Source organism: Hyaena hyaena, unplaced genomic scaffold, assembly GCF_003009895.1.
Source record: "Hyaena hyaena isolate Hyena2069 unplaced genomic scaffold, ASM300989v1 scaffold_174, whole genome shotgun sequence".
Lineage (NCBI taxonomy): Eukaryota > Metazoa > Chordata > Mammalia > Carnivora > Hyaenidae > Hyaena > Hyaena hyaena.
Window position 1 is genome coordinate 2,153,852 of NW_024080806.1, and position 21,828 is coordinate 2,175,679.

At 49.0% G+C, this 21,828-nt stretch overlaps 1 protein-coding gene across 3 annotated transcripts in view; it reads left to right on the forward strand.

Annotated features, from left to right (window-relative positions):
• FBH1 (F-box DNA helicase 1) overlaps window positions 1-18,392 on the forward strand; it is a 51,511-nt gene extending 33,119 nt beyond the window's left edge. For all 3 annotated transcript variants that reach the window (XM_039240387.1, XM_039240389.1, XM_039240388.1), the window contains 6 exons: window positions 64-139; window positions 681-878; window positions 1,324-1,449; window positions 2,920-3,026; window positions 17,264-17,395; window positions 17,891-18,392. In XM_039240387.1, the coding sequence (XP_039096318.1) occupies window positions 64-139; window positions 681-878; window positions 1,324-1,449; window positions 2,920-3,026; window positions 17,264-17,395; window positions 17,891-18,061 (810 nt within the window). In that variant the 3' untranslated portion in view covers window positions 18,062-18,392. The remainder of the gene's footprint in view (window positions 1-63; window positions 140-680; window positions 879-1,323; window positions 1,450-2,919; window positions 3,027-17,263; window positions 17,396-17,890) is intronic.
• Window positions 18,393-21,828: the final 3,436 nt, after the last annotated feature.

Sequence of the window (21,828 nt, forward strand, 5' to 3'; positions counted from 1 at the left end):
ACAGTAACAAACCAGCATGGAGAACAACAAAAAACCAAAAATCCCACCAAAAAACTTTTTCAGGGGATTAAATCATTTGGATTGGACAGAATCATTGATATTTGGATCCTTCTTCAGCCGGAGGAGGAGCGGAGGAAACGTGAGTACCCGTCTGGCTGTGGTGCAGCCAGGTCCTTCTCCTGCAGAAGGACGGAGCCAGCGTGGCTCTTCCCCCATCCAGAGTGGGATGCCTGAGGTCTCCTGTTTCCAGAGGTGCAGAGAGCTCTTTCCAGACCCTTCTCTCAGGAGTCTGAGTTCCTTCCTAATGCTGGTCCCCTAGGCCATCTTCCCTTACCATCTGTCTCTGCCTGGATACCTTTACCTACTTACGGAGACCTCTACACGGGCCCCAGACAATCATTTCTAACGCTCTGGAGCGCATTTCTTTCCCATCCTGCACTGTTGCACCTCCCTCTGAAGTAGGTAAGGACGTCAAGGGTAGGGCTCTTGAGCCTCAGTTTGGAGGCGGAGAGGCTAAAGCACAGGACTTTTCTGACCTGCCCGGGGTCACACAGCAGGTTAGCGATGCAGTCGGGACTAGAACCCAGATCTCCCAGCTCTGAGACGTTTGCTTGTGATGCTTCTGATGCCGTCGCTTCCTGTAGCCCTGTCGTGTTAACCCCAGTGCATGCTCTCCTCAGAGAACCTCGTCATTAAAGACAAGTTCATCAGAAGATGGGTGCACAAGGAAGGCTTCGGCGGCTTCAAGAGGTACGTGACCGCGGCCGAGGACAAGGAGCTGGAGGCCAAGATTGCAGTCGTTGAGAAGTACAACGTCAGGATTCCAGAGCTGGTGGCCAGGATAGAGAAGTGCCACATAGAAGACCTGGACTTCGCAGGTAGGGAAGGCGTGGCTTCCTCCCCTCCCCTTCCTTCCTGCAGGGAACCCCTCGCAGGGGGGACGGGGGGGGGAGCAGAGCCACCCTTCTTCGCCAGGGGCCCCGTGCTTGCGTTGCAGCCACCCTCCGCCCCGCGTGTGACCCCGGGCCGGCTGCCCAGCGCTCCTGCGGGGCTCTGTCCCTTCGCGTGCAGACCGGGTGTGGGCAGGTCCCCGTGGACCCTGGGGTGTGATTCTGACGGGCTGACTTGCCTGTAGTGAATTTGCTACGTCCCCCCACTCTTTTCTTTTTTTTTTTGCCTCTTTCCCCCCTTTCCCACAGTCCAGCACACGGGCGAGGGAACGTTGGTTTTCAGAGTATAGCCGCGAGAGCACGCTTCTCTGTTCCTCTCTTGGTCCTTGCCCTGACGGGCCCCCGTCTAACGTGCGCTCTCTCTTTGTTCCAGAGTACATTTTGGGCACTGTGCACAAAGCCAAAGGCTTGGAGTTTGACACTGTGCACGTTTTGGATGATTTTGTGAAAGTGCCTTGTGCCAGACACAACCTCTCACAGCTGCCCCACTTCCGAGTCGGTGAGGAGCCTGTGCATTGGGTCGAGGGGGAGCGCCTCCTGGACGGCCTGCTTTCTGTTGGCTGGTGTGGGCTCTGGGCAGGATCCTTCTAGAAGGAAAACACCTCCTGGGGATTTTTATTGTTGTACTGTGTTTTTTGAAAAGCCAGTCTCTGGGCCACCCCCAGGGCTGCTGGCCGGTCAGCTGGGCCCCCGGGCCGCCTGTTCCGCCAGCTCTCAGCTTGGGGCTTCTCACCACCACGTGCTGGGCGCCCAGCCTCATAGCAGCTTTAACTCACACGGGTGACCTGCTCACCCAAGTGTTGTTTTTTAAAATTAAATCCCCTTTTTCTTAAAGAGGCCGGGAAATCCTAAAAGGTGAAAAAGTAAGCCCTTTGTGTCATCTTGCTGCTCTTACATAAATTTATACTCAAGGCTACTTGTTACACTCTAAGCATCAGTGCGGTTATTTTGGTTTTGAATCATAGAATTAAACCATGTGAAGTTTTTCTGCCAAACAAATGCTCTGTTAACTGTAGACCTTGAACCTGGGGCGTAGGGTATATTGGCGGGGTGAAAATAGAAATACTAGAACCTCCTGATCTCCCAGGAATACATCCATTAGGTGTTGAAGATAGATTAGAGCAGAGGGCGGCAAGGAAGGGCCCAGAGACCAGAGTGGCTCGATACTGGGGAAGAAGAGTTTATTTAACATGCTGCTGCTTTCTTTTTCCTTGCTGGTCATTGCCACGTGTACCTGTAGTTTTGGTTTTTGTTCTACAACAGCTTTATCAAGTTGTAATTCACATATCATACAATCTATCCATTTAAAGTGCACAGCGTAACTGCCTAGTGCATACTCACACCTCAGCCACTTGGTACCGAGCTCCCAGCATTATGCTGGCTGTTGTGAATGCGACGGGGGCAGCTTCAGGGAGGCAGGAAAGCCTCATAACGTGTGATTCTTCCCAGCTTGTCAGGTTCCAGCCCAAGGCATTTCCAGCGTGGATGGAGTCAGGGAGAGGGACAGTGTCGGGAAAAGGAAGGAGACGTGGGCTTTGGGGACACGTAGCATTGGCTTCGGCTTCTAGGCCCTTGCTTAGCCTCGGCCTGTGTGTCAAAGTGACTTGACCTCTGTGAGCCTCAGTTTCCCCTGTCAGTGCCACACGGCTGTCGTGAAGGGGAGCGGGAGAGCGGATAAAAACATGCACCGGGCACAGCACGGCTGCTTAGTGACTCGTGAGCAGGATCCCGGGACAGACCAGCAGCCGCACAGATGAAAACTCGGCCTTTTGTGCCACAAGTCTGTTAGGTGGTTGTTTGTTTTATGGAGGTGGTGTTTGTAGGAAAATTTTGTACATACGGCCAGCCCATCTTGAGTGGTTTTTCTCGGTGGGGGAGGCACGGAGGGGCCATAAACATTTAGACAGGGACACATGGTTTTGTAAGCAGGCTCTTGACTTGATCCATTTCTTCCTTTTACTTGCTTTAGAGTCATTTTCCGAGGACGAGTGGAACCTACTCTATGTCGCAGTAACTCGTGCCAAGAAGCGTCTCATCATGACCAAGTCCTTGGAGAACATCCTGACTTTAGCTGGGGTAAGAGGAACCGGTAGCCGAGTTAACTGAGCGACATTCAGTTTGTGCGTATGAACAAGGGGTCAGTCTGTGGTCTGCGAGGGCCTTGGGTTCGGGCTCCTGAGTGGGAAGAGAAGGGCTGCTCTTGCGCCAGTGCCCGGGGGCTCGTGGCTCTTGGGAAAACGCCAGCAAGAGTGTTTTCTGTGTCTGCACTGCCTCCCACCCCTTCCCCAGTCCCTTTTGCACCGGCTCGGAAGGAGTGTGTCCTCCGCAGGGGAGCGGGGGTATTCAGGCACCCGGCCTCCTGGGGCTGAGACGCCACAAAGTGTCTCACACTTACAGACCTGCCTGCCTCCCACCTTCTCGAGTCTGGCTCTTTGCTGCCTTTCACAGGTCAGAGCATTTTCATCGTCTTTTCAGTCCTGTTGGAAACTACACAGAAACTCGAGCCCAGGGTCACTACTCTGGGTAGTCGTGCGTCTTTCCCTGAGCCAAAGATACTTAACTTTTACACTTAAGCCTCAGGTTTCAGCCTATCGATACTCTTCCATCCTTGGCGCTCTCCCGAGCAGAAGGGATTCTACAGAGCCTTATTTCGTGCTCTCTCGGGGGTGAGGATATCTGGAGCTGTAGAATCTAAGCATTGCCACCTATGGCTCTGAACCTCGGGGCGGGCGGCGGTGTGGAGCGCTAGTCAGTTTTAGTAAGTGGCGGTCCGAGTCCCCGCGTTGTTAGGTGGTGGTACCACAGAACCGTGATGCTCAGAAACGCCCGTTCCGGGGGTGGGATGGTGGGTGAGGGGGCTCCTGCCCTCCCAGAGCCCGCGCTCCAGGTGAAGAGGCAGATGGTAAACATGGCAGCACATAGGATTTCTCCCCACATATTTGAAGAAGATGGTCTCAGAGCCTTCCGGGGAGACACTTTGCAGGTCCACACTCTGACCCATCACAGCAGCAGAAGACGAATTCCTTTGCGTTTTCATAGCACTTTTGTCTTTCAAGCCTCCTTGTCATTTTTCCTCTGAGCCCCTTGCAGGCCCATTTGGCCATAAGAATGTGTCTGGAACTTGCAGTCAGCTGCACGTTCCCCACGCAGCTTTGCCTCACCTGAGCCTCACCGAGTGTGACAGCTCACGTGTCTGGAGCTCAGAGCAAGAGCCCTTTTCTTGGTTGCATCCTGATTGGCTCTGGGCCACCCAGCGGTTTCCAGAGGTGACTTAGAGCAGACCTTTAACGCTTTTTCTGTGAAGGGCCAGACAGTGACTAGTTCAGGCTTTGCGTCTGCTCAACTCTGTTGTCAGAGGATGAGGGCAGCCACAGGCAGTTCATTAGTGAGTGGTGTGGCTGTGTGTCCCAATAAAACTTTATTTACACAGGCACTGGGCTGGATTTGGCCCCCTGGTTTATAGGTAAGTGTGGTTTCTCTTGATCTCTAAACCAGTACCGGTGGGAGGAAGTAGAAATACAGTTGACCCTGAACAAGACCGGGGTTAGGGGCACTGAACAACACCCACCCCTCCCGTGCCCCACACCGTTGAAAAACTATGTATAGCTTTTGACTCCCCCAAAACTGTTTTTTAATGTTTGTTTATTTTTGAGAGTGAGAGAGCACGTGCGAATGGGGGAGGAGCAGAGAGAGAACGAGACATAGAATCTGAAGCAGCTCTAGGCTCTGAGCTCAACTGTGAGATCATAACCTGAGCTGAAGTCAGATACTTAACTGACTGAGCCACCCAAGCACCCCAGACCCCCCAAAAACTTAATAGCCAGCTGTTGACCAGAAGCTTTACGGTAACATAAACAGTTGATTAACACATATTTTGTATGTTAGATGGATTATACTGGTGTTTTTTTTTTTTTTTTAATTTTTTTAATGTTTATTTCTAGGAGAGAGAGACAGCGTGAGCAGGGAGGGTCAGAGAGAGAGGGAGTCACAGGCTCTGGGCTGGCAGTCAGCACAGAGCCCGACGCGGGGCTCGAACCCACGAACCGTGAGATCATGACCTAAGCGAAAGTTGGACGCTTAACCGACTAAGCCACCCAGGCGCCCCAGTACTTTTTTTTTTTTTTTTAATGTTCATTTTTGAGAGAGCACGTGCAAGCGGGGGAGTTGCAGGGGGGGTTGGTACAGAGGATCTGAAGCAGCCTCCAGGCTCTGTGTGGACAGCAGTGAGCCAGATACGGGGCTCGAACTCACCAACTGTGAGATCATGACCTGAGCCAAAGGCATTCAACCGACTGAGCCACCCGGGCGCCCCTACCTGTGATATTATTATGGTAAAGTAAGTTAAATGAAAATTATAAGGAAGAGAAAGTTACATTTACAACACAATACTATAAAAAATCCATGTGTAAGTAGACCCATGCATTTCAGAGTTACTCAGCCGTCAACTGTAATACTTTTTATATACAAATAATCTCTACCTATCATGAGTTTTTATGTAAATGTTGGTCATAAGTTTTTTTTTTTTAGAACTTGTAGTGTGGTTTTCTCCTAGAACTAGCGACACCAGTGGTTGGATTTATAACAAAATCAAATTGTCATGTTGGTGATTTTTAGTGGAAGTATTCTAGAGCATTAATATTTCACAGCATGTATTAAATAGGATTTTTTTTAACTTAGGAAAATTCTGAGATCTTCAAAAGTCAAGAAAATAATAAATTGAATGACTACATACAAGTCATACATATATATCTATATTTGGAGTAGGCACCTCTGAAAAATGGATTTTTTTTTTCATAATTATAGTGCTATTACCATAGCTTATAAAATTTTTACAATTCTGTTGGCCTCTGCCACCCAATCCATAATCATACTTTTGCGATTGTCTCAAAAATGCCTTTTCTGAGTTGGTTTGTTCAAATCAGGGTCCAAATTAACCTTTGGTTGTGAAGTCTCTTAAGTTTCCCAATTCAGGGGCACCTGGGTGGCTCATTTGGTGGAGCGTCCGACTTTGGCTCAGGTCATGATCTCATGATTTGTGGGTTCAAGCCCCACTTTGGGCTCTGTGCTGACAGCTCAGAGCCTGGAGCTGCTTCAGATTCTGTGTCTCCTTCTCTCTCTGCCCCTCCCTACCTCAAGCTCTGTCTCTCTCTGTCTCAAAAATAAAAATAAACATTAAAAAAAAATAGGAAAGCTTCATAATTGAGAGCAGTCTAAGGCCCCTCCTTCCTTCTAAAGCGCCTGTCTCTGAGCCACTTGTCCTGCAGAATGTTCCACACACTAGGCTTGCCTTCTTGTGTGCTTGTATGGATTTTGGTTCGTAACCATATTGATTATTTATATGATTCTACCGTGTGTAAAAGCTATATAAAATAATAGTAGTATTACTATTAATAGAATACTGAGTGGAATTTAAGATGTGCTAAGAGCTCCCTTTCTCCAAATCCCACTAAAGATGTGCTCTTACCATGTCTGAAGGCATTTGAAGGAAGTCCGTTTTCCTCTGCTGAGATCCAGCAGTTGAATTACAGTTAGATACATCTGTTTGCTTACTGTCTCTGTAAGGATTGTTTTACTTCTGGTTGATTTGATGGTCTTTTTGAATATTTGAAACATTTATGTTTTCAGAGTAAAACTTTGTAACAAGTGTAAAAGTCTCATTCTATTTTTGTCCCCATCAGACTCTCTCCCTCCATCATTATAGCTATTTTTTATTACTATTATTTTAGAAATTTGTTTTAAAGTTTATTCTGAGAGACAGAGCACAAGCAGGGGAAGGGCAGAGAAAGAGAGGGAGAGAGAGAATCCCAGGCAGTCTCCACACAGTCAGCGTAGAGCCTAGCGCAGAGCTTGAACCCACGAAACAGTGAGATCAAACCGAAAACTTGATTTTGACCTGAGCCAAAATCAAAAGCCAGACCCTCAACCAGCCAAGCCACTCAGGCACCCCCATAGCTATTTTTTAAAACTAGTTTTTGATTTATCCTTTGCAAACATCAGCAAAAGCATACATTTTTCTATTCTCCTTTTTCTCGAAAGGTAGTATCCTGTATCTAATATCCTGAACTTCACTTTGTCATTGAGAAATGTGCATGGAGATCGCTTATTATCATTAGATCATGAAGCTCTCGCCCATCCCTTGAGAAGCTGAGTAGTAGCCCCTGGGTCAGTGCATCATGACCGATGCAGTCCCTGACTGATGGCTACTGAGTTCCTTCTGGTCTTTTGCTTTGAATAATAATACCACAAGGCATAATCGTAGGCACAAGTCATTTTCTGTTTTGCCAGTGCATCTTGGGGAACACATTCTAGAATCTGTTTCTATGTAAAGGATAAATGGGTGTGGGATTTGTGTAGATCCTGCCAAATTCTTCACAGTGATTGTAGACCTTAGAGTCCACCAGTTACGAGCAAGAGTCAGAAGCCTTTTTAAAGCGAATTGGAAGCTTATCCGTTGGTTATTGCATGTATTTTATGGAGAACATGAGTATTTCCCCTTGAGGAAAAGGACTCGGAGCCTAGAGAAACACTTCCACCTTACTGAGACCAGGTTGGAAAACGTCTCTTGCTCACAGAAATGCTCTGAGGAGGCCCCGGAAGTACGCCCCTCTGTGTGAACAGATGTTTGAGTCCGAAAGCCCATGCGTGAGAGGGAACACTTCTCGTTTTTTATCACAACTTATGAATCTGTTTGGGAACATCCTCTTTGGAAGTGGCGACATACCCTGTGCTCAGAGAGGAAGGCTGCGGGGAAGCGGGGTCATAATTTGCAGGACATGAGAGCACAGGAATGGGAGGGTCCTGTGCGTGGAGGCTTTCGAACAAAGGGGAGCCGTCGTTTCCTGCTACCTAGGGTGAGAGGCCATTTTGGCCTCTCTCTCTCACCTCTTTTTCCTCTCCCAGAAAATCTAGCTAATCACCAGCAGCCTTTTTGGTTCCTTTGTTTCTCTAATTTTTGAGGAAGTGAAGGGAGTCATCGCGTTAGCGAACGAGGGACCATACAGTTAGGCTAGTTGCTCAGAGACTCTTCTCTGCTCCCCCCCCCCCGCCCCCCAGACCCAAGATTGTTAATCCAGGCCGCACAAACATGTGCTCAGAGCAGTGCGTGGCGGAGTTGGTGCTCAGTGCTTGTCTCCGGATGGAAGTGGCACGTCCATCCTGCTGGGAGGCCTGGCCCCATTCCACAGGTCCCGGAGCACAGTGCCTCAGTCCACGTCCCGGTCTCCCGGCCCTGGTCTCCTGGCCGGGCACTCTGCTTCTGTTTCCTAATCCGTAAACCTGGCCCCCAGGCGATCATGGCGCCTTGGAGGAGGGGTTAGAGGAGTGTCCCGTGGCCTGATGGGGGCTGTATTGGTGGATTGGGAGGGCACAGGGGTCCTCAGAGACAGGGAGCCCCAAGAGGGAGGCGTCGAGGGGAGAACCGGCGTTGGAGGAAGGGCACGGTGGTTGGGGCAGGGAGGCGCTCGCTCACTCAGCAGTGCCTGGCACAGTTTTTACACGACAGAAGTGTTGCTGTCGTCATGTCCTTGTCACGTAGCTCTGTATCGCTGCCTCCTAGGAGGGACCTCTGATTGCTGCTGGAAGACCAGCGGCCCTGGGCCCCACATGTGCAGTGGTCTGGCTCTCTGATCTTGTGCATACGTCACCTAGGTTCTCAACTCCTGTGCCTCCTCTGTGTGGAGGGGACGCGGACAGTACTGCCCTCGGGAAGTCGATGGTGAGGATTGTGTGCACGGTGCTTTGTGGGCCAAGGGCCTGCCTGCTAGTGAGGGGCCAGTGCATCTAAAACCCAAACAGCCTGGAGTCATTGAAGGAAGGGATGTGTAGGCAGTGGGGACACATGCCTTTGGGTTCCTGAAGGCCAGGGGTTCAGATGAAGCCTTGGGGTTGGATTCTGCTTCTCCTTGGGATAGTTCGCAACAGCTGGCCGTAGTCCTGCCCTCGGCCCTTGGCACAGATCGGTGGTTTGGTGTAAGCCCCTGGCAGCTCCTCAGGTGGTGGTGTTTCCTGCAGCCCCTGGTCTTCATACCTTTGGAAGCATTGGAGACCCAAGATGTCACTAAAGAGTAGAGATGGCTTTTTTTTTAAAGTAGGCTCTATGCCCAATGTGGGGCTTGGACACGGGACCCTGAGATCAAGAGTTGGATGCTCTGCCCACTGAGCCAGCCAGGCGCCCCAGAGGTGGTTTGATTCACTCCTTCACTTCGACAACAGACTAGATGTACAGAGCCCCTGTGGTGTGCCAAGCACTGGAGTGAGCCAAGGGGGAACAAAATAAGTAATGTGCTCCATGGTCTCGTGGGATTTATGGTTGAGGAGGGGAGCTGTTAGGCAGTTTCAGATGCACCAGCGAGATCTGGGGAGTTGAAGAGTCGGCCACGTGCACGTGTGCCGTATAATCCCCGTTCCGGCCAGGTGCACAGTCCCCACCGTAGCACTGCGCCTCTCAGTGCACCGGTGACGGTTTTCAAGCTAATCATCTACATAGAAAGATTGCTTTATCTTCTTTGGGATTATAAAGTTTGTTTTGTTTTTTTAGCTTTTAGAAATTGTTAGACTTTGAAATGACTCGTTTGCCCAGTGGGATCCTTCTGCATCTTAAAGATCCTATTTATGGTTTTTTGTTTGTTTGTTTGTTTTGAGGAGGGCACTTGTTGAGATGAGCCCTGTTGTATGGAAGTGATGAGTCACGGGAATCTACTCCCGAATTCAAGAGCACACTGTATACGCTGTGTATTAGATAACTTGGCAATAAATTATATTAAAAAGAAAAGATCCTATTTATGGATTGAAAATGGAATTTCTCCCTAAAGAGTATGCTCAGTGCCCCATAGGATTTAATCCTGTTAGAATTTGATAAACTGATTCTAAAATTCCTATGGTAGAGGGATAGCCCCCAAATAGTCAACTTAAGGAAGAGCTTGGTGTGGGGACTTCTGGATGGATATTCTAAGTATAAAGATTGAACAGTCTGGTGTTGGTGCCAGAGGAGATAGATCAATGGGAGTTCCAGAAAGTCAGGTGGATATGTGGGACCGTCATACATAATAGCTAGGGATTACAGGGGCACCTGGGGGACTCGGTTGGTTGAATGTGCAACTCGTGATTTTCCTATCAGGTCATGATCTCACAGTTCATGGGTTTGAACCCCATGTCTGGCTCTGTGGAGACAGCACAGAGCCTGCTTGGGTTCGTTCTCTCTCTCTCTCTGTCTCTCTCAAAAATAAGTAAACTTAAAAATTGCTAGGGAGGCACCTGGGTGGCTCAGTTGGATAAGTGTCTGACTCTGGTTCAGGTCATGATCTCATGTTCTGGAGTTTGAGCCCTGTGTCAGGCTCTGTGCTGACAGCTCAGAGCCTGGAGCCTGCTTTGGATTCTGTGTCTCTCCCTCTGCCCCTCCCCTGCTCATTCTTTGTCTCTCTCTCACTCTCTCTCTCTCTCTCAAAAATAAACATTTAAAAAAAAACCTAAAAATAGATAGGGATTACAGATAGGGAAGGAATGTTCTCGTCAGCATTGGGGCAGTTCCATATGGAAAGAGTGAAATTCATTATGCCCTATTAATAAATTCCAATTGGATCAAAGACCTAAGTGTAAGAAAAAAATGTTAGAAATGTTAGAAAAATACCTTAGGTGAGGAAGGTTTTCTTAATAAGCTTGACATGGAAATAGGAAATCATAAAAAAGCTCTTTACGATTACATCAAAATGTAAAAACTTGAGTGTGATAAAATAACAGCCAACATTAACCTTTAAAAAACATCCTTTGAGATGCCCATTCTGCCATTTTACAGATACAGAAGCGGAGGCACAGAGTGGTTAAGTAGTTTGCCCCGAGACGCACAGGTAGTGAGTGGAGGGGCTGTGAGCCTAGGTGGCGTGGTCCCGGGCCTGTTCCCTCTGCTGTGCGGGCCGCTGCTTCACATCTAATGGAAAGACCTGCTGCGGGGTGGAGGCAGACGCCGAGTGGGCCCACCTGTGTGCCAGGCGCTGGTCTGCGAGCCTGGCAGCGAACGACATGGATCTCTGGCCTCCCGGAGCTTGCGTTGCTGCAGGAAGTAGGGCTGACAGAGGCCATAAACAACCACAGGTTAGTCAGAAACCAGCAGCCGAGTGGTTGTGAAGGCACGAGATGTAAACGAGAAGTTCACAGAAAAGGGACCCCAATGGCCAGTGAACAGATTCAAAAAAGAAACAAAAAAACAACTCTGTCAAAGTCCCGGAAATGCAAACTAAAATAATCAGGTGAAGGAGAAAACGATTGACGTTGTCAGGTGTCGGCTAGAATGACGGGAGGTGGGCGCTCACGGTGTCCCCTGCTGCTCAGCAGTGTCACGAGAGTGCCGGTGCTGGGGGACTCCGGCCTCCTCCCAGTAGATGCCGGACACAGACCTGGGTTTGGTCTGTCTGCCGGGTGGGTGTGGCAAGGAGGGGGTTTCTTCCAGAGGCAGCCACAGGGGGAGGTGGGAGGGCAAGCCTCAGGCCACCTGCTGGGAGGAGGGGAGAGGGAAGGGAGTCCCAGAATTGAAAGGCAAATGAGCAGAGGTCACTGCTGACTTAGTGGCCCCACTAACCCTTCGCTTCCGGTTCCGGGTCCCCACTGTCTTTTGATCATTCTTCACTCTTGAGGGAATTGGGAACCTGACCTGTCTGGTCACTTCCTGCCAAAATGGAGCGAAGATCCGAGTTAGAGGAATGGAAACCTTCTGCTCTCGTTGAGGAATATTTAGTTCCATGTTGAAACCCAACGTCCTGCATTAGCAAGAGTTTTGTTCCTTGGTTATTAGTTCTTGGACTGTATTTGGTCTTACTTCATCTGGGATTTAGGGGAGCCCTGTGACCGGGTTGCTTCGGGCCAGCTCTCCTCGAGGGCGGTTGGGTCCCTCAGGCTGGCTGCTGCAAGCCGGCTCCTTCCGGGTTGTCCTTGCTCACAGGGTGTACGTAGAGCCCGTGGATTCTGTACGAGAGTGACGAGTCCCCGTGGTCTCCCTGGAGGAGGGCTGGCCAGCACCTCCCACGGTCCTGTCTGACGAGGTGGGGGCTGGTGCTCGGGGTCCTCCAGGATTGAGGCCGCACAAGGGCACATCTGTGTCCTGAACGTGTGTCCCATGGTGTCCGGTTCCCTAATGTGCGCCCTGTTGGAAATTCCAAAGTCATGAAAAGTACGCAAAGCATCTTCTAAGTGACACGCCACAGGGGCTGAGCCAAGGCCTGCTTCTAAGGGCCGCTCCGAGGCAGGGCAGGCAGCCCGCAAGGCCTCGGCCAGTTCTACAGGCAGACGCACGCTCAGCCAGTTAGTTCAGAGCCAGGCCCTAACGTCCGCCAAGGCGTGCCACTGCCACCGTTCCTCGGAACTCCCTCTCACTTTCAGAGACAGCTGGGGTGAGACCAGTGTGCGTGTAAAGTAAGCCCACTTTTTTTTTTTTTTTAATGTTTTTTTATTTATTTTTAGGAGAGAGAGAGAGAGAGAGAGAGACAACGTGAGCAGGGGAGGGTCAGAGAGAGAGGGAGTCACAGACTGAAACAGGCTCCAGGCTCTGAACTGGCAGTCAGCACAGAGCCTGATGCGGGGCTCGAACCCACGAACCGTGAGATCATGACCCAAGCGAAAGTCGGACGCTTAACCGACTAAGCCACCCAGGCGCCCCAAAGTAAGCCCACTTTTAACAAACTTGTCCTAATTGCATAAGCATAAACAAAAATAGCGATTGGCCTTTTTTAAAATCTGCTTTCCTGGAACTTCTCATAAGGAATTTCAGATTGAACTTTTTAAGAACCTTTTGAGGCTAAGAAGACAAGCCAAACTTGCCATCAGACTTTGCCTGCAATACCTACAGATTTGGTGAATTCTCTTTGAGGCCCCCAAAATATTTTGAGTTTGCTACACCTGCCAGGAAGCGGCCTTCTTTACTCCTGTGGTAAGGCTGCCGGGAACCCTGTAAGCAGGTATCAGGCTGGTTTTTCCCAGGGGTGTCAGGGGCTCCATAAAGTCACCCTTAGTTCCTCAAAGCTGTCTGGTCATATCTGAGTCTATGCGTGGGTCCCTCAAATATGACATTCCAGTCACAGCCGTAGCGATACCACCAGTGTTTCCAGTTGTGCTCTGTCGTAAGGAGAACAGATTCTTACTGACCTTATGTAAATAAATACGTTGCCGTGAAAATAAGAATAGTCACTAAGAAAAAAAAGAGTCACTGAGAGTTTCTCAACTCTGGAAGGATCAGTTTGGGAGAAAATGATAAATATTCATATTTGTTTACAAAGGAGTATTTTACCAGATTTCCCCAAGTCACAGCCTTAAAGCTGGAAGAGCAAACAGAACCAGCAATGTTTCAAACAAGAATCTATCTGAATGCAGTTTTCCCATTCATTCAAAGTCTTCATCAGGAACAAAGAGCTCTCAGCTGTAGGAAGGCTGCCCTCAGCCCTCACGGCCAGCAGGGATTGCCCTGACCGAAGACAGCCAAGGGCATGCCCTCTACCCCAGTGGTCACAACCAGTGACCTTAAGTTTAGGATGTTCTGAAGGGTAATCCAACTTTTGGAACTCCTCGGAGGATCAGCTAAGGCTTCTGTTACTGGATCACTGCTCAACTTCTGTCTGGTCTTGCACTTTTAGGCTCTCTTCTCTTCCCTAGGTGTTGATCACTCCCTAGTAGACTTCTTTTGTTTTTAATTTTATGTATTTATCTTGAGAGACAGTGAGTGCAAGCAGAGAGGGGCAGAGAGGGAGAAGAGAACGAATCCCAAGCAGGCTCCGCGATGTCAGCACAGAGCCCAATGGGCAAGGCTCGAACCCACAAACCATGAGAGCATAACCTGAGCTGAAACCAAGAGTCAGACGCTAAACCGACTGAGCATCCCTAGACTTTTTACGTACTAGTTCTCCATAGTCTTAGTCCCGACCATGTACAAAATTCCTTTCCAAAGATTCCCTTCTCAAAGATCTTCTGCAGCTTTACAGAATTGTTTCCCGTGTCATTTCCATTAAACCAGCAACTTTAAATTAGCTTAATTCCAAATATTTTTCAAGATCATGGGAATTTAAAAACCATTTGGTTAGTTTCTATCTTTCTGAGTTTTAGAATGCCCAGTTTTTACGAATGCTTGCCTTTAAATTTTTTTTTTAATGTTTTATTTATTTCTGAGAGAGAGAGAGAGAGAGAGAGAGTTCGAAGCAGGCTCCAGGCTCTGAGCTGGCTGTCAGCACAGAGCCTGACACGGGGCTCGAACCCATGAACTGTGAGATCATGACCTGAGCTGAAGTCAGCCGCATAACTGACTGAGCCACCCAGGCACCCCAACAAATGCTTGCCTTTAAGCAAACTAAACAGAGCTCTTTTACAAATTAACTTTATCAGTACCATCCAGAGGTAGAGGAAAAAGCTCACATTTACAACATTTGTGGACACATACAAATAGACAAACAAGATGCAAATGTCTTAAAGGCCTAACGTCCAGATATCTCCCTTTTACAAACCTAATTGCAAGATGATATTACATAATTTATGGATTTGTCAAGTGGTCATTTTTCTCCAGAGTCTAATGAATATTGTGGCCAGGCAGTGTTGCAAAAAATGATTGCCCAATTTTGGAGAATACAGCCCAAAGGGCTGCGGGTGGGGGAGTCAGATAGTCATGTCTCATTTTCCAGGTAGAACATAGTTGGTTTTATTCAGAGGTATCAGAGCTCTAGCAACACACAAACGAAATGAAGCCCAGAGTAGCACTGTGAGCACTGGTTCTTCCCCAGAAGTTGGGCTTCATGAACGGAACAAATAGCTTCCTAGTTTCTGGTTTCTTCTTGAAGATCAGAGCTCTACCAACCGAACCCAACTGCTTCCTCCCCACCTTTTCTTAAGCAAGAAGAGGAGGTTAAGAGAACCCCACCTCCCTATTCAGAGACCGCTGAAGGGGAGGAAGAAATGAGCTCATGTACCACTTGATAGGAAGTACTCACCAAGAGATGTCTGTCCAAACCGAACCCCAAAACTGTTTCTTGCCAGCATCCGAGGTTGGCCGCGCCCAGTCAGGATGGGGCCCCGGGGACGGGCCGTTGGGCAGAGAGCCCAGGCAGCTGCTCGGACCTGTCACTGGACTCTGCTACTGGCTGGGGGCCGACGAACCACCAGCAGAGAGCTCCCAGTGGGCTCGCCACATCTGAGGCCGAACCCAAGTTCGTCTGCTCAGCGCGGCAAAGACTGAGACATTAAGCAAGCAGTGACGAAGGGACATATTCGAGGGGCAAGCCTCAAACCCGCCTGCCAGAAGGAAGAGAGTCTGAGAACCGCAAGGGCAAATGAAAATGAAAAGGCCTGGGTAAAAAGTCACAGCTGTGCTTGCCAGTCCCATTAACTCTCTGGCTACCGGTTCAGACATAAACTCTGTACTGTTGTCTGATGCTAGGAAGGCCCCACCCTTTGCCCTCGGCGCTCCACAAGCACACAGTGGAGTTTTCTGCAGGACGTGACATCGCCACGGATGGGACGCTGAAGCAGTTGTCTTCCACTAAGCCAGGTGTTGAAGGGATTTGCAAACGTGGAAAATGATGCTGCTCTTCTAAGCTTTTTTTTTTCCCCTGAAAATACGGTGGTTTTTCATAAAAACATATTAACATGTGATAGGTTTGCTATTTCTAAGAAGAATAAACATACAATTTCTTAGCCTAAATTCTAACGTGAACATTAAGGGATGTAACTCACATGAACAAACCTTCTGTGGAGTCCTTAATGTTCAGTAGTGTCAGGGGGTCCCAAGGCCTAAGTGAGAGCTGCTGTCTGGAACCGTGTTTTCCCGAATGTGGCTGGCGGTCCATTCATGATTTAGGAGACTAGCTTTGTGGGTTATGATGAGCTTGTAGAAAAAGGCAAGGTGGAATAAAATCCAGAAGAGAAAGACTACACCGCACAGAAGTTAAATACAGTTTTGTGGAACGAATATTTCAGTCTTTTGTGTACAGACATGTAATGCTAAGTGGGCTTCTCGGTGAAGATCATGGGCAGAATGCTTGTGGAAAGAAACTGTGGCGCACGTGGGTGGGAAAACACGTACAAGTGTATTCATTGCTGCATCGTGGGCAATAATTTGAAAATAACCTGAGTATCCACACAGAAGGAATGGCTACATGAGATGTGGAAGGACGATTTGATTAAATCCTGTGTAGCATGTAAAACAAATGGACTAGATGAGAAGCAAACTCAGAGTATAACATTTGGGTCAATAAATACCTTTAAGATGGCACGTAATGTTCTTGGATACATATATACTTAAAGCCGTCTTAGAATGGACCAAAAAGGATGCACAGCACATTCACGATGCTGGTTATCTCCGGGGAGTGGCCTGGCGATGACGGGCAAAGGGGACTTCAGCACAGTCTGTTGTTTAATTTTGACAGCATTTGACGGTTTCGTTGTCCCTCAGTCATTGGCGGGAACATGGGTGTTTGTGTATCTTCTGTTCTTTTCTGTAGCAGGCAGACGGATCCTGCAAGAGAGAAAACCAAATAAATCAAACCACTGGATATAGATTTTGCAAAAATTAGATGAGCCCGTTGTCATCTGGAAAACATGGAATCCTAATTACTTGGGCGGCAGACGTTTGTGGTCCCGCACCTATGCCACAGCCGTCTCCAGAGACACAGCAGACCAGACATCCATCCCTGTTCTTGGGGCATTTCGTGTAGGAGGTGGTTCCCGCTTGATTTGGGTGCTGGCAGTGTGCCAGGCCCTGAATGCTTCGCATATATTAGGATTTCTTCTTCGTGACAGCCGAGGGATGCGGGTGCTATGTTCCCTGCATTTTATAGCAGAAGAAACTGAGGCTCACAGAGCTCACATATTTGCTAACTAGCAGAGCCAAAAGCTTGGGAAGATGGAAGGTCGATGCGGGCACATCTTTTAAAGTCCTCTGTTTCCGCTTACCATGTACCATAGCAACGTGTTTCGCTATGTTGAAAAGCGAACATACAAATAATTTTTAACGATTCTGGGACAGGTCAGCAGGATGTAAAATCCAGAAACAGGCCTGCAGTGTCATTATAGCCGATGGTATTACATGTTTGCCTATTACACTTCTTTTTTTTTACTTGACCATTTTAACAAGAATCCAGCTGAACCGCTTTCAGTGCTCTGTCTCGGCGACAGCCTTGCAGGCAGGGAGGAAGGCAGGAGAACCGAGGGAGATCGGGGCGGGCGGTGTCGTTCTCACGTGAGAACTCTGCTGGCTCTCCAGAGCCTTTCCAGTTCCGGAGCTATTGGAGTTTGCACAGGGAGTGTGGGAGAGGCATTGCCATTACTCCGTCTCACTCTTCCTTTCCCAGGAGTACTTCTTGCGAGCAGAGCTGACGAGTGACGTCTTGAAGACCGGGGTGGTTCGCTGCTGTGTGGGGCAGTGCAACAACGCCATCCCCGTGGACACCGTGCTCACCATGAAGAAGCTCCCCATCACCTACGTATGTGCTCTCGCGGCAGGCTCAGCCTTCCGTAGAATCTGACTCAGTCCTTTGCATCTTATTACACGTGAGCTCTGTGCTGACCCGGGTCGAGATAGAAGAGAAATCTGTTTAATCCTTGTTCAGGACTTTTTATAATTTTGTAAGACACAGGCGGTGTCAGGTCTACCGCCGAGGCGGAGGCGGAATCATCGGGAGTCAGGCTCTGTGGCCGAGTCTGGGAGCTTGGGTTGTGGCCCCGCAGAGGACAGCTGTTTAACTGCAGGGCCCGGTTCAGCTTTCCCTCCATGGCTCTTCGTCCCTTACCTTGATCGATTCTGGTTTCTGCTCTGCGGGAATCGATGGAGTTGAGTCTAGCCTAGATGGTCATGCTACGTGTCACCTCAGAGGTGCGCACGGGTCTGGAAGCCTCAGGATGATAATGCACAGTCTCGGTGCAAAACAGCTGTCCGTCGATCGTCCGCCTCACCTCTGTTCTTACCCCTCTCTCTGCAGAGCAACAGGAAGGAGAACAAGGGCGGCTACCTCTGCCACTCGTGCGCGGAGCAGCGCATCGGGCCGCTGGCCTTCTTGACGGCCTCCCCCGAGCAGGTGCACTCCATGGAACGCACCGTCGAAAACATAGTGCTGCCCAGACACGAAGCCCTGCTCTTCCTCGTCTTCTGAACGCCACGAGGAGCTTTCTCCATGGTACAGAATGCCTTGTGTGGACTTCCGTCACTTGAAGAAAGCCAGTGTGGGGTGGGGTTCTCCCTCCCTGAGACTCTGAATGCGCTCACGGAGCATCTTTTGAGGAACACAAAGCCAACGAGTGTTGGACCTGCCATTTGTCCATCCCTTGTAGGTAGCCGGTTCCCACCGCCCTCCTCTGGGCACGTCCGGCTGGGGGCGTGGGGGGTGTTCTTTTGATAAAAAAACAAAAAAACAAAAAAACATTTTATGTATTTAAACTTTTATTACAAGATTTCAATTAAACAGGCATTGTAGCACTGGCATACCGCTGTGTGACGCCTTGGCCTCAGCCCTGTTGGTTTTGAACTTTCTCTGACTTTCTCTTCTTCCTGCTTACTCTCTTCCACACCCGTCACTGCTCCCATGGGACACCCAGCAGAGTAGGACGCTTAACGTCCAGGGTGGTAACTGCCAGATCAAAAAAGAGATTTTTGTGCGTGGGGACTCACATAATGTGTAAGATGTGGTGTGTGCCTTTGTCATTGCACGGGGTTCACGGTGTAAACAGGGAGGCAACAGTGCACAGAGAGACAAGTACGAAGCGACGGTAGCCAGGCTCGTCTTTCCCACAGGTGGAGCTGAGGATCAGGAAACCTTGAGAGAGAACAGCCGTGGGCTGGCCACCATGGGGGACGGGGTGGGGGTCCTCGGTGGCTGGTTCACTGTCTGGGGCTGCCGGGTGGATGTGTAAGAACACTGTTCTGACAGAAACCGGTGACAGAACTCACACCATCTAGAGGTACATGGACCTGGTGGTGTTACGTTTTTGCCACACAGCAGTTCAGGGATGCAGATGGCAGGTGGGGGGGCTGGCGCGGCGTGGCCCAGAGAGCTCGCCGCTCCCAGCCTCTGAGCCCACCCAGCGGCGTCCCGGAGCGGGCCTCGTAGCTTCACTTGGCACGGCCTCCCCGTGGCCTCCCTGTAGCCTCCCCTGTCAGCCTGGTGGCGCCTGGAGTGCGGGCCGGTGAGTAAAGCATGCGTGCTGTCGGGTGGGGCCCGGGGTGCCCTGCAAGGGTGGCCGCCAAGCCGAATGGGACCTGTGGGGACCTGAACACAGACGCGGGAGACTTTGCAGGGAAGGGGCTGTTTGGTGGGCTCCCAGTATCCCCGGCCTGGCGCTAATGAATGCCCCGTGGATGACTCGGAACAAAAGAGCCAGTGAAAGGAATATGAATTTGGATGGGTCACAGTTTTCACTGTCCTTCAACGGAGGGCTTTGGGGAGGTCCAGAGCGTGTTTTCTGGAAATCAGGTTGTGCCGGTCAGAGAGGAAGCAGCTTATCTGTCGAGCAGTAATTAGCTCACCGAACCTTCCCTGAGCACCTGCTGCATGGCAGGCGCTGTGTTAGTGGGGTCACACTCCTGGTGCGGTCCCCGACTCCCAGAGACTGACACCAGGGTGGTCTGAGTTTGGGGTGGACCGGCCTTGGAGGGGGGGCCGCACAGGTGCTCGGGGACCGGCCCTCGTCCTTACCAGATGGCTGCCCAGCTAATGGGACAGGTAGTCCACTTTTAAAGAATGGAAGAATTTTCTAGGCAGAAGGAGCAGCAGGAAGGACAAAAGGGCGTATGTGGTAATAGCACTGCTGGAGCAAGACGTCAGTACTGGCATTTGGGACTAGTTTTGAAGTATTAAATATCCGTTGTCATTTTTATTACATTTTTAAAAATGTTTTGAAAAGGAGAATGAGAGGGAGAATGAGTGCGTGTGTGAGCGAGGGAGGACCGGAGAGAGAGGGAGACACAGAATCCAAAGCAGGCTCCAGGCTCTGAGCTGTCAGCACAGAGCCTTACGCAGGTCTTGAACTCATGAACCATGAGATCATGACCTGAGCCGACTGAGCTGCCCAGGTGTCCCCCATTGTCTTTTTAATATGTGACTAGATGAGAAAAATAAACTCATTATTCAAAAACATAAACATTACATGAAAGTGAAAATCTGTTAAATTTTTTTAAAGGCAGTTCTATTTCTTTTTATTTTTTAATTTTAAAAATGTTTTTATTTATTTCTGAGAGAGAGAACATGAGGAGGGGAGGGTCAGAGAGAGGGAGACACAGAATCTGAATCTACTTTTAAAAGTAGAGTCTTTAAGAGGCTTTCATCATTTTATTTAGTTGGGAATGGTTTTTTTGTGCAGGAATTTCTCTAGTTTTGTTGTTTTTTTTTAAACCAGATTAACTGGGGAAAAATATGGAAAATAGATATAAGTCAGTTCAGGTATTTTTCTTTGGTTCATTAACTTTTTATTGATTTATTTGATAATGTAGAGGAGACCTTTGTGAACTCTTTTAAGAATTTTCAATCTATTGATAGCCAGCTCATTTCAAAGAAACCATTTCTGATTTCATCTTCTTTGATGTTATCATATATGTAGAAAATCTGGTGCAGTTATCTGTATAAAAATGAATGCTTTACATTTAGAAGGTATTTAAAATGTGGTAAAATACCACCGTGTATCGTAGGCCTATGCATTGGTTTGTCCTTTCATGTGATTATTCTTAATACGTGTATCAGATTTTAGATTTCTTTTACTAAAAACTTTTTTTTAAATATTTATTTTTGAGAGAGAGAGAGAGCGCACACAAGTGGGGGGTGGCAGAGAGGGAGGGAGACACAGAATCTGAAACAGGCTCCAGGCTCTGACCTGTCAGCACAGAGCCCGACGTGGGGCTCGAACCCATAAACTGTGGGATGATAATCTGAGCCGAAGTTTAGACACTTAACCTGTCTGAGCCAGCCAGGTGCCCCTCAGATTTTAGATTTCTAAGAAGATAGAGATGATTGGTATTAGGACAATTTAAAATATTCCTTGATAGATACTGTAAAATATCACAGAATACCAGTAGCTGAGAGTGTGGTCACAGATGATGTGAAGCTGTAGGGAGTGTTTGAGCAAATAAGAGGGGTGTGTGTGTGTGTGTGTTTGTGTGTGTGTTAGTGAGAGTAGAGGAGTAGAGTGTGTGCACGGTAGTAGCTGGCTAGCCGGGCAGGGTGGGGGGTGAGGGGCAGGTGGCCAAGGGCCCTGAACGGCAGGCCGGGAGTCTGAGTGTTATTTGGAAAAATTATGAGGAATCACTGAAAATTTCAAGACTGCAGATTGTTCTTTTTTTTTTAGGAAGGATGTTCCAGTCGTAGATTGGAGGACGTTTTACAAAGGTCAGCTAAGTTAAGATGTTACCGTCTCAGCACAGGGCTGTGCTGACGAAGGGACTGAAGTGGACAGGTGAAGAGTGCTGGTTACTGGATTAGCGGTTCTCAAAGTGTAGTCCCCAGGTGTGCAGCATCTGCATCACCTGGGAACTAGTTGGAAATACAGATTCTTGGTCTAGATCAGAAACTGTCACATTGAGGCTTAGCACTTGATATTTAACAAGCCCCATGGGCGATGCTGTTGCACACAGAATTTTGAGAACTATTCTAGATATTAAGAAGGTAAAACCAGTAGGACCCTGAGAGTGTTTAAATGGGATGGACTCTGACAGGGTCTCAGGGGGATTTCCTCTTGTCCAGCTTGTCAGCCACAGGATCTCGGGGGGACTTCCACTCATCGGGCTTGGCAGCCACAGGATCTCAGGGGGAGTTCCGATCATCTGGCTTGTCAGCCACAGGATCTCAGGGGAACTTCCGGTCACCGGGCTTGGCGGCCACAGGATCTTAGGGGAACTTCCGGTCGTCCGGCTTGTCAGCCACAGGATCTCAGG